Source organism: Haematobia irritans, chromosome 5, assembly GCF_050003625.1.
Source record: "Haematobia irritans isolate KBUSLIRL chromosome 5, ASM5000362v1, whole genome shotgun sequence".
Taxonomy (NCBI): domain Eukaryota; kingdom Metazoa; phylum Arthropoda; class Insecta; order Diptera; family Muscidae; genus Haematobia; species Haematobia irritans.
Window position 1 is genome coordinate 132,414,102 of NC_134401.1, and position 13,654 is coordinate 132,427,755.

At 33.8% G+C, this 13,654-nt stretch overlaps 1 protein-coding gene across 2 annotated transcripts in view; it reads right to left on the bottom strand.

Moving 5' to 3' along the window:
* Window positions 1–13,654, bottom strand: part of Gdap2 (ganglioside induced differentiation associated protein 2) — a 266,573-nt gene that overhangs the window by 69,297 nt on the left and 183,622 nt on the right. The window contains exons 1-3 of one of the 2 annotated variants that reach the window (XM_075312431.1): window positions 4,752–5,123; window positions 4,504–4,631; window positions 997–1,097 (exon numbers count right to left, since the gene is read on the bottom strand). In XM_075312431.1, coding sequence (XP_075168546.1) covers window positions 997–1,097; window positions 4,504–4,631; window positions 4,752–4,779 — 257 coding nt within the window. In that variant the 5' untranslated portion in view covers window positions 4,780–5,123. Of the gene's footprint in view, window positions 1–996; window positions 1,098–4,503; window positions 4,632–4,751; window positions 5,124–13,654 lie in introns of those variants that run through there. The other variant, XM_075312430.1, reaches the window with a different exon arrangement.

The window sequence follows — 13,654 nt, forward strand, 5'->3', positions numbered from 1 at the left end:
GTTATAGAATAAAATTTTTTGACAAAATTTTCACTAGAAATAAAATTGTCTATAAAAATAAAATCTTTACAAAATTTTCTATAGAAATAAAATTTTGACAAAATTTTCTACAGAAATAATATTTTTACAAAATTTTCTATAGAAATATAATTTTGACAAAATTTTCTATAGAAATACATTTTTGACAAAATTTTTTAAAGAAATAAATTTTTTGCAAAATTTTCTATAGAAATGAAATTTTTAAAAAATTTTCTATAGAAATAAAATATTGACAAAATTTTCTTTGAGAATAACATTTCGACAAAATTTTCTACAGAAATAAAATGTTGACAAATTTTTTCTATAGAAATAAAATTTTGGAAAATTTTTCTATAGAAATACAATTTTGACAAAATTTTCTAAAGAAATAATATTTTGACAAAATTTTCTGTAGTAAGAAAATTTTCTAAACTATCAACCAATTATCAGAATATAATTTTGCTCTTTACATTTCGTTTTATAACATTTCGTTTAGCTGCTTTCAATTAAATTTTTTTTTGTTCCGCCTTTTTAAAATCTTCATAGCTCGAAAAATTACTCATCTTCGAATTATTTGAGTCTTGCTATAGGTGTTAATTGTACCTCATTTAGTTCTCTATTTAACATGACATTTAACAACACACAAACTAAACTTTGATTAAAAAAAAACTTTAATATTTGTTACATCCAATTTGTAAACAATATCAGAAGCAAATGTGATACTACCTCAAAGCTATCACAATAAAAAAATGCATTTCACGCTATGCTTTTGCATTAAAGAAGACAATTTTCCAGTGCTACTGGTCTCTTACACTCTGACGTAGTTTTGTTAAAATCTTGTCTTACATTTCACCATATCCACATTGTCATGACATTTAAATAAATGTCCGCATTTAGGGAATTAACAAATTTGAGATGGGTACCAAGTGATAATCACAAGGAAACATAGAAATAACATAGAATAGAAACAAGACATACCTTTCTTGATGTTCCAAGCCCTCAATGCCATCGGCGACAACACTTTCGTAGACACCATTGCGTGTTCTGTCGCCCAACAAATGTTGGCGATCCAAATCGGCCTTGAAAAAAAAAGAGAAAAATGAGGAAAATATGTAATAAAATTTGGTTAAAGCAAAAGGGGAAATAATCTAGTTTTTGGTAAGATATAGACCATAATGGCCCGCATGTTAATTAGAGGTGTGCGTGAGTGAAATTTCACTCGTGAGTGTGCTTTTTTTATAGTGAACGTGAATTTTATCGTGAGCGTGAATTGGTTCATGAACGTGGATTTTATTGTGCGTGTGAATATTAAAGGGTGATACGGTCAAAATTTGGTCAATATAAACTTGACGTATTTCTTTCAATTTTGCATTTAAAAAACCTGAACACCCCTCATTTTGAAGGTGTGTGTGTGTAGCATTTTGCTCCTATTTTGATTTTGGAATTCACTCTTCAGCTGTCAAAATGCCGTCCAAGCAAGAAGAGCAGCGTATCAAAATTTTGCTCGCGCATCGCGAAAATCCGAGCTACTCGCACGCAAAGCTGGCAAAATCGCTAAAAGTTGCCAAATCAACCGTTACAAATGTAATTAAAGTGTTTGGGGAACGTTTGTCGACAGCCAGGAAGTCTCGATCGGGGGGAAATCGAAAACCGGAAGCCGCTGAGACGACAAAGAGAGTTGCCGGTAGTTTCAAGCGAAACCCTAACCTCTCTCTCCGAGATGCCGCAAATAAACTGGGTGTATCGTCTACAACCGTGCATCGAGCCCAAAAAACGAGCCGGACTATCGACTTACAAGAAGGTAGTGACTCCAAATCGCGATGATAAACAAAATACGACAGCCAAAGCGCGATCCCGGAGGCTGTACACGACGATGCTGAAGAAGTTTGACTGCGTGGTAATGGACGACGAAACCTACGCCAAAGCCGACTACAAGCAGCTTCCGGGACAGGAGTTTTATACGGCAATAGGAAGGGGAAAGGTAGCAGATATTTTCAAGCACATAAAACTGTCAAAGTTCGCAAAGAAATATCTGGTTTGGCAAGCCATCTGTACCTGTGGCTTGAAAAGCAGCATTTTCATAGCTTCCGGGACTGTCAATCAAGAAATTTACGTGAAAGAGTGTTTGAATAAACGTCTGATGCCTTTCCTGAAGAAACACGGTTGTTCCGTACTATTTTGGCCGGATTTGGCATCTTGCCATTACGGTAAAAAGGCCATGGAGTGGTACGCCGCCAACAGCGTGCAGGTGGTTCCCAAGGACAAGAACCCTCCCAACACGCCAGAGCTCCGCCCAATTGAGAAATACTGGGCTATTGTCAAGCGGAACTTAAAGAAGACCAAAAAACTGCTAAGGACGAGCAGCAGTTCAAGTCAAACTGGCTTTCTGCGGCGAAGAAGGTGGACAAGGTGGCTGTACAAAATCTGATGGCAGGTGTCAAGCGTGAGGCCCGGCAATTCGGATTTGGAAAAGCGAAAGCCTAAATGAATATCTTTCCTGAATTTTATACTAATTGAACTTTGAAAAGAAATTTAATTTGATTTTTTAAATAAACGATTTCACCGATTTACACGCGTTTTCCCTTGACCGTATCACCCTTTATCGTGAGCGTGATTCAAGTTCACGCTCGACATATTTTTGTTTAGTCCCATTTACAAGATTTAGTTTAAATTTCATTCACAACTTTTTAGTGTCACGCGCACGTAGATGCCCAACCTCCCCCATGTAAAACCAGTCAACTAAGGCGCGAACCGTTACGGTTAATGTCCACAATCGCCGCAAAGGCGAAGTTGTGTTAGTAATGCCGATTGTAAGGATTTCAAAGATTTTTGCTTTGACTCAAGTATGATCTAAAAGATAGTGTATGGTGGGTTCAGTCCACTTTTTTTGTCGTCAAGACCATCCGGCCTTGCCACCTCAGCATCCAGTTTTTATCCACCGATCGGGTCAAACCACACCTCAGCAACCAGTTTTTATCCACCGATCGGGTCAAACCACATAGCGATTCAATTATCTGAGCGACTTCGCCGACTTTTCCTGTCCATCAATATTCACAGCCGTAGCAGACAACTTTGAATAATCTTGAACCCTACTCGGGAAGTTGTATCGATTATGCCGTCTAAATGAAAGATAATCATACCACACACTTACAAAAACTACATATACACTCCAAAAACGTGAACCCTATATTTCACTAAAGCCAATATAATTATCTTTTAGTTCATGGAATTATTACGTTTTAAGAAAGTTTTGATGATTTTAATATTTTTTGCGTACGTTAGTTAAATTAACTAAGGGCGTTTTCGTTTCGCAAAAAAAATGTTGCCTTGGTGTTACACTACTTTTTCCCTCATTGTGTTTTCGCCCAAATGATAGTGTCATTCCAAAGTTATTATTAATTCATAACATTTTGAGGGGTACAGGAACCAAAATTTATGACAGTGTCCTTCATATGTGGCAATCAATTTCGAGAATTTTTCCCAATCGAAATCGCCATAAAACAGAGGCAAAAATTATGCACAAATGAAACATAAAGATTGAATAAATTCGTGTCTCCCACAAAATAGTTCAGAATTTCTTAAAATTTGTAAATTTTACCAATAATGAGCCCATCTTGAACTTCGCAATTTTGAACTCCAATTTTTTCCTTCAAACTATAAAATTTTCTTAACAAGTGAAAAAAATTAATTATGCCTAATAAACTTTCTTGAATTTGTCGGAAAATATTTACTTATTTTTGTGATATCCGCGTGAGGACAGCACTTGCAATACTGTTTAGTTAAACTTTTCTAAAAATAATCTAATTTTTCTAATATTAACCAATTGTTTTCTTTCTGGTAGGTTCACTGTTTTTTCAGTGTAGATGTTCACGATATAAAATGGTATAAAAACCCGTATATTGGGGCAATTAGAAATTCCCAGCACTATTAAAAAATTCAAATTTCAAATACCGCCTGAAAATTCATTTTCCTAATTTTGAAATATTATTTCCGCCATTTGTATTAGTTCCTTTCGCTTTGATGCGATTGGCAACGCCATATTTTGGTTTGGTATTTCCGACAGCTGTTACATTGGAAAATCGATAAAAAGATGCATACACTTCAAATGAGGGAGATATTGTGAATGTAAGTTCATTTACTCTCAAAGCATGGAAAATAATTCACTCACACACATACACACTCAAAGTAGACTGCTAGTATGGCGTTTCTTGCATTGGGAGAGAAATGAAAAGCTTTTGTGCTTAACTCTGCACTAACTCTTACTCCCACACTCGCACTCACACACTATCTCTCTCTTCATATGTCAACCAAAATAAAGATTGACATAACAAAGTTGTTTTAATACAAATGTCGATAGCCAACAGAAGAGGAAATTACGCCTGGTCTTCTTGTTGGTAGTCTTCACGTAGAAAGTCAAAGTTTATATAATTTTGTAAAAAAATAAATTTAATACCAAAGGACAAAATGAAATATATGGAATCTTACCTGTATCTCTGATTGCATGCCACCACTGAACGAGTTTAGTTGCAAACCATTTAAATCGGATAAACCGTATTCAAGATCCGAACCACCACCTTCAAAATCGTGGGGACAATTATCCGAATCGTCGTCAGCTGATGAGGAAATTTTAAAAGAAAACAGAATTTGTTTTGAATATTTTAGCGAAATAGTTGTTAACAAGTAAATAAATTTAATGTTTTTTTTTTAATTTTGTAACTTTTTAAGATATTTACAAGAAAATTGAAATGAATCATTAATCATGATGCCAGCGAAATTTTCGTATTTTTGTTGAGAACACTTGCGGCGTTTGGTATACAAAAAAAAAAGAAAAACAAAATATCTAGCGACTTGCAGAGCCTCGTCTTGTCTTTGGCAACTGGAGATTTCTGTGGCGTTATTCGTCTACGTTTTGCGCTTTGATACGCTGGACGGATGTTAGTGATAATGTTGTTGCTATTCTTGTTCTTGTTGAAGCAGCAGCAGCAACTGCTGTTTTTGCCTGTGCTGCTCTTGTATGCCTAAAGCACAAAAATTTTCCTTTTTTGCGGCTTTTTTATTCTCTTCAGATTTTTTCTTGTTCACACAATGACAACAACAATCGTTTAACTAACTTAACTCGAATAAACCATCCATACGACCAAACGAAATCAAACCAACCATCATAACATGTGGTGTAGAAAATTTATGAACGAAAATAATCAAAAACAAAACAACAAATGCAATTACAAAAAAAAACGAAAATAATCCAAGAAAATTTTTGTAAAGAAAAATGTCACTTTTTTCTATGTACGAAAGGCATTTAGTCAGACCGACTGAGTGTCTGACTGCCTAGATGTCAGACTGTCGTTTACATCTACGATATGCCGAGAAGAGCAAGCTGTCTGATGGCTGGAACAAAAAACTGAATACATGAGTTCAACCATGGAAATCCAAAACGTCGCTTATGGAATGCTGGTTAATAAACCGATTTGACGCTTGTCATCCCATTTAGTTGGATTGTTTACACTTGGAATAAACTTTGTAATCACAAAAAAAAAACATACATTTTATAAAAAGAAATACTGATATGATATGATATGATATGATATGATATGATATGATATGATATGATATGATATGATATGATATGATATGATATGATATGATATGATATGATATGATATGATATGATATGATATGATATGATATGATATGATATGATATGATATGATATGATATGATATGATATGATATGATATGATATGATATGATATGATATGATATGATATGATATGATATGATATGATATGATATGATATGATATGATATGATATGATATGATATGATATGATATGATATGATATATGATATATGATATATGATATGATATGATATGATATGATATGATATGATATGATATGATATGATATGATATGATATGATATGATATGATATGATATGATATGATATGATATGATATGATATGATATGATATGATATGATATGATATGATATGATATGATATATGATATGATATATGATATGATATGATATGATATGATATGATATGATATGATATGATATGATATGATATGATATGATATGATATGATATGATATGATATGATATGATATGATATGATATGATATGATATGATATGATATGATATGATATGATATGATATGATATGATATGATATGATATGATATGATATGATATGATATGATATGATATGATATGATATGATATGATATGATATGATATGATATGATATGATATGATATGATATGATATGATATGATATGATATGATATGATATGATATGATATGATATGATATGATATGATATGATATGATATGATATGATATGATATGATATGATATGATATGATATGATATGATATGATATGATATGATATGATATGATATGAATGATTTAAATTATTGTTGTAAAATTTCATTTAAATTTTTCTCTGCGTACAAATAGCTCTATCGCCAATTCTGTTTGCTTGTTGGTGATTGTAGTCATCGTTGACTATCGAGTGGTTTTACCCTACACCCGGGCGATTCAATTCCTTTGTTTAGCCTCTTATATGTCTATCACAGTATTTCTTTCTCTATGACATTTCATAATTTCGTTTGTTGTGGCTATGCCTGATGTTGTTGATTATCTACTCCCCTCAATTTGTATGAAAAAAAAAAAAAATAATCCAAAACCACTATCATTACCACCCCTATTAACATTTACAGATGGTTTCATGGATACATGAGTATGTTTGGTATTGTGATCAGGGTTGCCACACTTGGTGGAATTCTACCAAAAATTGTAGATAAGTAAAAATTGTCTATAGAATTAAAATTTTGATAAAATTTTCTATTGAAATAAAATTTTTACAAAATTTTCTATAAAAATGAAATTTTGATAAAATTTGGACAAAATTTTCTATAAAAATAAAATTTTGTACTGAATTAAGATTTTGACACAATTTTCTATAGAAATAAAATTTTAATAAAATTTTGTATAGAATTAAAATTTTGACAAAATTTTCTATAGAAATAAAATTTTGACAAAATTTTCCATAGAAATAAAATTGTGACAAAATTCAATAGAAATACAATTTTGAGAAAATTTTCTATAGAAATAAAATTTTAATAAAATTTTGAAGAAATTTTCTAGAATAGAATTATTTAAATTTTGATAAAATCTTCTATAGAAATACAATTTTGAGAACATTTTCTATAGAAATTAAATTTTGACAAAATTTTCCATAGAAATAAAATTTTGACAAAATTTTCTAATGATATGAAATTTTGACAAAATATTCTATAGAAATACAATTTTGAAACAAATTCAATAGAAATAAAATTTTGACAAAATTTTCCATAGAAATAAAATTTTGACAAAATTTTCTAATGATATGAAATTTTGACAAAATATTCTATAGAAATACAATTTTGAAACAAATTCAATAGAAATAAAATTTTGACAAAATTTTCCATAGAAATAAAATGAAATGTTGACAAAATATTCTATAGAAATAACATTTTGACAAAATTTTCAAATAAAATGAAATTTTGACAAAATATTCTATAGAAATAACATTTTGAAAAAAATTCAATAGAAATACAATTTTGAGAAAATTTTCTATAGAAATACAATTTTGACAAAATTTTCCATAGAAATAAAATGTTGAAAAAATAAGAATTTTTGTTTGGTAGTTGGTAGATTATTTATGTCTCGAGTGGCAACCGTGATTGTGATGCCATCGATTCTTTGTGGGGTTTGTAACCCATTAGGTGAGGTAGTAACTACTTTGGCTATGAATACTCTTGTTCAAATGATATACTCCATCGATAAAATTAATGGGCAAATTTGTTGGGGCTGTGAGGGAGTGTGCTACTCGTGTTGAGGGAGTAGACAATAGAACTTTGTCCTTGACGAAACGTAAAGGTCAGGGTCGTAGTTAAGGGTAGACCTGAGGGGTCTTACCATAAACATCCCGTGAGAGTTAAAGGGACATTCACCCATATCAATGCGTCTACACTCACTAATTTCATCGAGAACATTAAATACATATTTTTTTATTTTTGCCTATCTACGACCCTGTTCAAGGCAAACCAAAAAACTTCAACAAGAACACAAATCCCCGAAACAGAAAAGCCAAAACATATAAATCACCATTACCGTAAATGACTTTCATTCCTTTCTCTTGTGACTGGCAGGCCTTCATTGTTCAATTGTTGAGATCAAATGTGTATAGTTTTATTAATAACAAAAAAATCGTAAGCGAATTAAGGACATTTTGTATCATTCATTAGAAATTCTATGAGGACCATTGTCAAGGACCATTTGTAATTTATGAGATATAGTCATTAAAAAAATCAAATGAAATTAAATTGTAAGCCCCAAATTAATGAAAATTATCTTTAAAATGAAATTTCTAAAATTGAAATCACCTAGATTCCTATCATTAAGTATAAAATATCGCCAATGACTCGTTTGGAATATTTTCGCCAAGAAAAAATTAATTTGTGGGCTCTGCAAGAGATTTCTTTAAGTGTAGCGGCTTCGCAATCAGATTGTCAAAGTTTAATACTGTGGTTTTCATGTCAGATGACACAATATGGTGGAATTTAGGATTAAGAAGTCAAGACCCCGTAGAGTGAAACCGGGAATTCCTCAATGGAGTTCCCTGAAGCACTATTTAGTTCTACATTTTTGATATCATATCAAATTCGTTGTGTGCTATATGTAAAGGTTTATGTTCCCATATATGTACATATAATTAAATCTGACCCGATCTTGGCTACATTTGTTAGACTTCTACAAAATCTATAGACATAAAATTTAAGTTAGCTAACGCCCTGGTGTAGAAGACAATTTTATTAAAAAATATGGGAAATATTTAAATCTAAAGACATTTTTAGGCAACTTCGCAAAATTACATTTATGGTATTCGTTAGATATGTATTAGAGGTATAGTCATTTTTATAAGTTTTCAGCTTGGCAATGGCGATTTTACAAAGTGTTTACTTTGGCCATCGTAGCAAAATCGGGGGCTTTGTCTAAATCTGATGCGATTTTGACCAAATTTGGCTCACATTGCTAAAATCTTGATTGTTTATCTCTGCAAAATTTCGCATACATCGGAGTGGAACTATGGCTTTTTGGGTAATCGTGCGAGAGATATATATGAAAGCTATATTTAAATCTGAACCGATTTCAAATCCAAATCAAAATCCAAAAAAATGCATAGTAGGAATGTTAATTCTACCCCCTTTTCCAAATTTTATGTAAATCGGAGTACAACTTTGGCTTCTGTCATCATATGACTGTAAATCGGGCGAAAGATATTTTTGGAAGTTATACCTAAATCTGAACCGTGTGCAACACTTAAAGCACAATGACAAGGGACCTCCTTTTTATAGCCGAGTCCGAACGGCGTTCCACATTACAGTGAAACCACTTAGGGAATTTTTGAGACCCTCAGAAATGCCACCAGCATTACTGAGGTGGGATAATCCACCGCTGAAAAACTTTTTGGTGTTCGGTCGAAGCAGGAATCGAACCCACGACCTTGTGTATGCAAGGCGGGCATGCTAACCATTGCACCACGGTGGCTTGTCATTGAGATTAACATTGAATCGGGCAGCACTCAATGATAAGAAAGAAGTTCACCAATGTGGTATCATAATGGACTGAATAGTCTAAGTGAGCCTGATACATCGGGCTGCCACCTAACCTAACCTAAAACTTAAAGCACCTAAAACTGTGGCTTCTTGGGACATATAAGTGGAGCGATTTCTTCCAAAATCCAAAACATAGACTTGTGCCAAATTTGAAGCCGATTAGACTAAAATTGCGCCTTTGACAGATTGACATGGTTAGATCGACTCAAGGGCCGGCCCTGAGCATTATTTTCAAAAACTTTTTCAGTGTGTTGCAAACATATGCACTAACTTATGATACCATGTTCCACCCACCCTGGACCCTCAAAAAAAATCGCTTCTGTAACATATACCCCAAACACATTTTGCTTCAAGCATATATATTTTCAGGATTGGTGCAAACATAAAATTGTTTGTATTGTTCAAACATATTATGTTTCACCTTAGGGCATACACTGGTAGTAAAAAATGTTAATGAAATTTTCTTTGTGTGGATATATTTTTAAGGCGCCAATTGGTTACTTCCATTATTTTACTTGCAGCATACTCTCCAGAACTCTCTTTCTAAACATAACAGGTTGGCTGATAAGTCCCCGGTCTAACAAAGAAAAACACATTTTTTTTGTCAAAATTCGTTTTTATTATTCAACATAGTTCCCTTCAAGAGCGATGCAACGATTATAACGACCTTCCAATTTTTTGATACCATTTTGGTAGTACTCCTTCGGTTTTGCCTCAGTTTCGGCGATCTCCTCTTCATTGCAGCCAATTTTTTTCCCTGCGAGCATCCTTTTGAGGTCTGAGAACAAGAAAAATCGCTGGGGGCCAAATCTGGACAATACGGTGGGTGGGGAAGCAATTCGAAGCCCAATTCGTGAATTTTTGCCATCGTTCTCAATGACTTGTGGCACGGTGCGTTGTCTTGGTGGAACAATACTTTTTTCTTCTTCATATGGGGCCGTTTTGCCGCGATTTCGACCTTCAAACGCCCCAATAACGCCATATAATAGTCACTGTTGATGGTTTTTCCCTTCTCAAGATAATCGATAAAAATTATTCCATGCGCATTCCAAAAAATAAAGGCCATTACTTTGCCAGAGGACTTTTGAGTCTTTCCACGCTTCGGAGACGGTTCACCGGTCGCTGTCCACTCAGCCGACTGTCGATTGGACTCAGGAGTGTAGTGATGGAGCCATGTTTCATCCATTGTCACATATCGACGGAAAAACTCGGGTGTATTACGAGTTAACAGTTGCTCAGAATCATCAAGACGTTGTTGTTTTTGGTAAAATGTGAGCTCGCGCGCACCCATAGAGCTTCCGCATATCCAAATATTGATGAATGATATGACCAACACGTTCCTTTGATATATTAAAGGCCTCTGATATCTCGATCAACTTCAGTTTACGGTCATTCAAAATAATTTTGTAGATTTTTTTGATGTTTTCGTCGGTAATCACCTCTTTCGGGCGTCCACTGCGTTCACCGTCCTCCTTCACCACACTTGAATTTTGCATACCAATCAATTATTGTTGATTTCCCTGGGGCAGAGTCCGGAAACTCATTATCAAGCCAAGTTTTTGCTTCCACCGTATTTTTTCCCTTCAGAAAACAGTATTTTATTAAAACACGAAATTCCTTTTTTTCCATTTTTTTCACAATAACAAAAGTTGCTTCACAAAAGACGCTCTATCTCACAAACTAATTGACTTACAGACGTCAAATTTTGACACGAATCATTTGAAGGTTGGTACTATATAAAAATAATATGCATTTAATACTAGCGACGCCATCTATGTGTCAGGCCGGGGACTTATCAGCCAACCTGTTATATGTTTCTAGGCTATTTCCAAATTAATATATGTTTACAAATATTTTATGTCCCAAACATAATATGTTCTAACATATTAACATATATGTCCCAAACAAGTTATCCCAAACAAGTTATACTAGTTTATGAACATGCTTGTACTTAACAAGTATATACGGCCGTAAGTTCGGCCAGGCCGAAGCTTATGTACCCTCCATCATGGATTGCGTAGAAACTTCATCTAAACACTGCCATCCACAATCGAATTACTTAAGTTGCGGTAACGCTTGCCGATGGCAAGGTATCTTAAAACCTCCTAACACCATCTTCTAAATTGTATGTAAGTCCATACGTGGTATATATTAAATCAAAAAAGATCGATCCAATACGTATATAATTCAGTTTGACAAAGTAGACATAAAATTTTGACAAAATTTTCTACAGAAATAAAATTTTAACAAAATTTTCTATAGAAATAAAATTTTCACAAAATTTTCTATAGAAATAAAAATTTTGACAAATTTTCTATAGAAAGAAAATTTTGACAAAAATTTCTACAGAAATAAAATTTTAACAAAATTTTCTATTGAAATAAACTTTTGACAAAATTTTCTATAGAAATAAAATCTTGGTAGGTTATTTTTGGCTCGAGTGGCAACCATGATTATGAACCGAATAAAATTTGAACAAAATTTTCTATAGAAATAAAATTTTGACAAAATTTTCTATAGAAATAAAATTTTGACAATGATGAAAATTTTATTATGAACCGAATAAAATTTTAACAAAATTTTCTCTAGAAATAAAATTTTGACAAAATTTTCTATAGAAATAAAATTTTGGTAGATTATTTTTGGCTCTAGTGGCAACCATGATTATGAACCGATATGGACCAATTTTTGTGTGATTGGACCAATTTTGGTATGGTTGTTAGCGACAATATACTAACACCACGTGCCTAATTTGAACCGGATCGGATGAATTTTGCTCCTCCAAGAGGCTCCGGAGGTCAAATCTGGAGAATGTTTTATATGGGGGCTATATATAATTATGGACCGATATGGACCAATTCTGGCACGGTTATTAAAGATCATATACTAACACCATGTTCCAAATTACAACCGGATTGGATGAAATTTGCTTCTCTTGGAGACTTCGCAAGCCAAATCTGGGGATCGGTTCATATGGGGGCTATATATTATTATGAACCGATGTGGACCAATTTTTGCATGGTTGTTAGAGACCATACACCAGTATCATGTACCAAATTTCAGGCGGATCGGATGAAATTTTCTTCTCTTTGAGGCTCCGCAACCCAAATCTGGGGATCGGTTTATATGGGCGCCATATATAATTATGGACCGATGTGGACCAATTTTTGCACGGTTGTTAGAGACCATATACCAATACCATGTACCAAATTTCAGCCGGATCGGATGCAATTTGCTCCTCTTTGAGGCTTCGCAAGCCAAATCTGGAGATCGGTTTATATGGGGTCTATATATAAGTATGGACCGATTTGGACCAATTATTGCATGGTTGTTAGAGACCACATACCAACATCATGTACCAAATTTCAGCCGGATCGGATTAAATCTGCTTCTCTTTGAGGCTCCGCAAGCCAAATCTGGGGATCGGTTTATATGGGGGCTATATATAATTATGGACCGATGTGGACCAATTTTTGCATGATTGTTAGAGACCATATACCAACATCATGTACCAAATTTCAGCCGGATCGGATGAAATTTGCTTCTCTTTGAGGCTCCGCAAGCCAAATCTGGGGATCGGTTTATATGGGGGCTATATATAATTATGGACCGATGTGGACCAATTTTTGCTTGGTTATTAGGGACCATATACCAACACCATATACCAAATTTCAGCCGGATCGGATGAAATATGCTTCTGTTAGAGGCTCCACAAGCCAAATCTGAGGGTCCCTTTATATGGGGGCTATACTTAAAAGTGGACCGATATGGCCCATTTTCAATACCATCCGACCTACATCGATAACAACTACTTGTGCCAAGTTTCAAGTCGATAGCTTGTTTCGTTCGGAAGTTAGCGTGATTTCAACAGACGGACGGACGGACGGACGGACATGCTTAGATCGACTCAGAATTTCACCACGACCCAGAATATATATACTTTATGGGGTCTTAGAGCAATATTTCG